Consider the following 2318-nt stretch of genomic DNA (forward strand, 5'->3'; position numbering starts at 1 on the left):
CCGCCCCACAGGCAGCCCCTGGCAGCTCAGTGCAGGCACTGTGTGGGGCAGCATGCGTGCAGTGGTACAGAGATGGGCCCCCAGCACAGCCCCTGACACCACATGTCCTCCTTCTCACAGCACCTACTTCCTCCCCTTTAGTTCATCTTCCTCTTCATCATGGTGCACCCTGGCTCACCTTTTAGCTCTTTCCCCCCAATTTGGCAAACTTCCATTGCCTGTTTTGCCACAATCAACAACTTTCTATCTTGGTCTGGTGTAAGTGCAAACAGTTATATCAAACCCAAGAACAAGTCCTTGCACCTGGTGGAGGCAAAAAAGTGATTTCAGAGCTTCTGTGAAACAGGATCATTGATAAAAACAGGGCTGTTCACACACCAGTCAAAGCTAAACACAGAAGTTTTACGACGAGCACACACTGATTCCTTCTGCTAAAGTAATATATTGTTCAACCGGCTAATACATTGATCCCATTTGCTAATCAAGCCTATATCAGCTCCACGGTGCCTGCTGGCATCTCATTTGCCTGCAGACACAGAGGTGCAACATGGAGGCTGTGAGAAAGTCAGCACTGAGCCAGAGTTCCTATGGGCTCCAGGAGAAAGAGAGCACGGTGATGCCTCAGTACAAGTAGAAGGAAGCCAAACATATGCGTAGGACCATGATAACCACTAATGATAATTACACACACACACATATATATGAACAGCAAAGAAAAATGAAGTGATAAACATAAATAAATATTATAATCAGTAAGGAACATAAGTTTGTTATTGTACAGACTGAGTCACTTGTTGAGACATGTGAAGTTTATGCCTGCTGAAATGTGACCAGGGCATCATTTTCCTCACCGCATCCTTGAGCTCCTGGTTCCTCATGCTGTAAATGAGGGGGTTCACTGCGGGAGGCACCACCGAGTACAGAAATGACACCACCAGGTCCAGGGATGGGGAGGAGATGGAGGGGAGCTTCAGGTAGGCAACCATGGCAGTGCTGACAAAGAGGGAGACCATGGCCAGGTGAGGGAGGCACGTGGAGAAGGCTTTGTGCCGTCCCTGCTCAGAGGGCATCCTCAGCACGGCCCTGAAGATCTGCACATAGGACACAAGAATGAATACAAAGCACCCAAATAAGGCAAGAATACTAACAACAATAAGCCCAACTTCCCTGAGATAAGATTTTGAGCAGGAGAGCTTGAGGATTTGGGGGATTTCACAGAAGAACTGATTGATGGCATTGCCTTGGCAGAGAGGCAGTGAAAATGTATTGGCAGTGTGCAGCAGGGAATAGAGAACCCCACTGCCCCAGGCAGCTGCTGCCTTGGTGGCACAAGCTCTGCTGTCCATCAAGGTCCCGTAGTGCAGGGGCTTGCAGATGGCAACGTAGCGGTCATAGGACATGATGGTGAGAATGCAATACTCTGCCGATATCAGAAAGACAAACAGGAAGGTCTGGGCAACACATCCAGCGTAGGAGATGTGCCTGGTGTCCCAGAGGGCATTGGCCATGGCTTTGGGGAGAGTGGTGGAGATGCAGCCCAGGTCGAGGAGGGCGAGGTTGAGGAGGAAGAAGTACATGGGGGTGTGCAGGCGGTGGTGGCAGGCTACGGCTGTGCTGATGAGGCCGTTGCCCAGGAGGGCAGCCAGGTAGATGCCCAGCAAGAGCCAGAAGTGCAGGAGCTGCAGCTGCCGCATGTCTGCCAACGCCAGCAGGAGGAACTCGCTGATGGAGCTGCTGTTGGGCATCTGGTACTTCTGGGCACCAGGACCTATTCAAGGAGGAAAAAAGTCAAGGACAAGTCTTTCTATGTGGGCTGTGTTCATTCAGCTCCCTGATGTCATCTACATTTCATGAGTTTGTGTTTGCCATGAGGGACTCTGTACTTTTTATCTCAATGAAGCAGACTTGTCCCTGTACATAGGAACGTGGTGATCGTGTGTGGGAAGATTTTGGTTTCAGTATGTATCAGATAAAATCACTACTAATGGAAAAGTGCTGGTCTGCATCTGAACCTTAACGCCAAAAATATGTAGGTCAAAAATAGAAGTTCTAGGGATCGCTTTTTCCTACAAATTCTCATCCTGCTCACCATGCCCAAGGAGTGTTTGCTGAAGTCTGAACAGTTGTAAGACCTAAGAGGCAAAGGGATTCACTGCTGCTTAGTGCAGGGTAAGGGGAGCTGACTGGCTTTCTTTCCAATTGCTCTGAGCTTGACTACTTAGCAGATGCAAGACGATTGCATTCCCATAAAGTTCTGAAGTCAGACCCAGCTCAGAAAACAGGAGTCCTCAGCCCATCAGTGTGTATTCACCCTTTCT

At 49.3% G+C, this 2318-nt stretch overlaps 1 protein-coding gene across 1 annotated transcript; it reads right to left on the bottom strand.

The window, feature by feature from the left end:
* Positions 1-770: 770 nt before the first annotated feature.
* On the bottom strand, positions 771-1778 carry LOC149914584 (olfactory receptor 14J1-like). Its single transcript, XM_090126438.1, has one exon. The coding sequence runs from the start codon at positions 1743-1745 to the stop codon at positions 771-773; it is 975 nt and encodes a 324-aa protein (XP_089982564.1). The 5' UTR covers positions 1746-1778.
* Positions 1779-2318: the final 540 nt, after the last annotated feature.

The sequence above is a fragment of the Phasianus colchicus genome, chromosome 29 (assembly GCF_987193195.1).
Source record: "Phasianus colchicus chromosome 29, bPhaCol1.hap1.1, whole genome shotgun sequence".
NCBI classification, from domain to species: Eukaryota; Metazoa; Chordata; class Aves; order Galliformes; family Phasianidae; genus Phasianus; species Phasianus colchicus.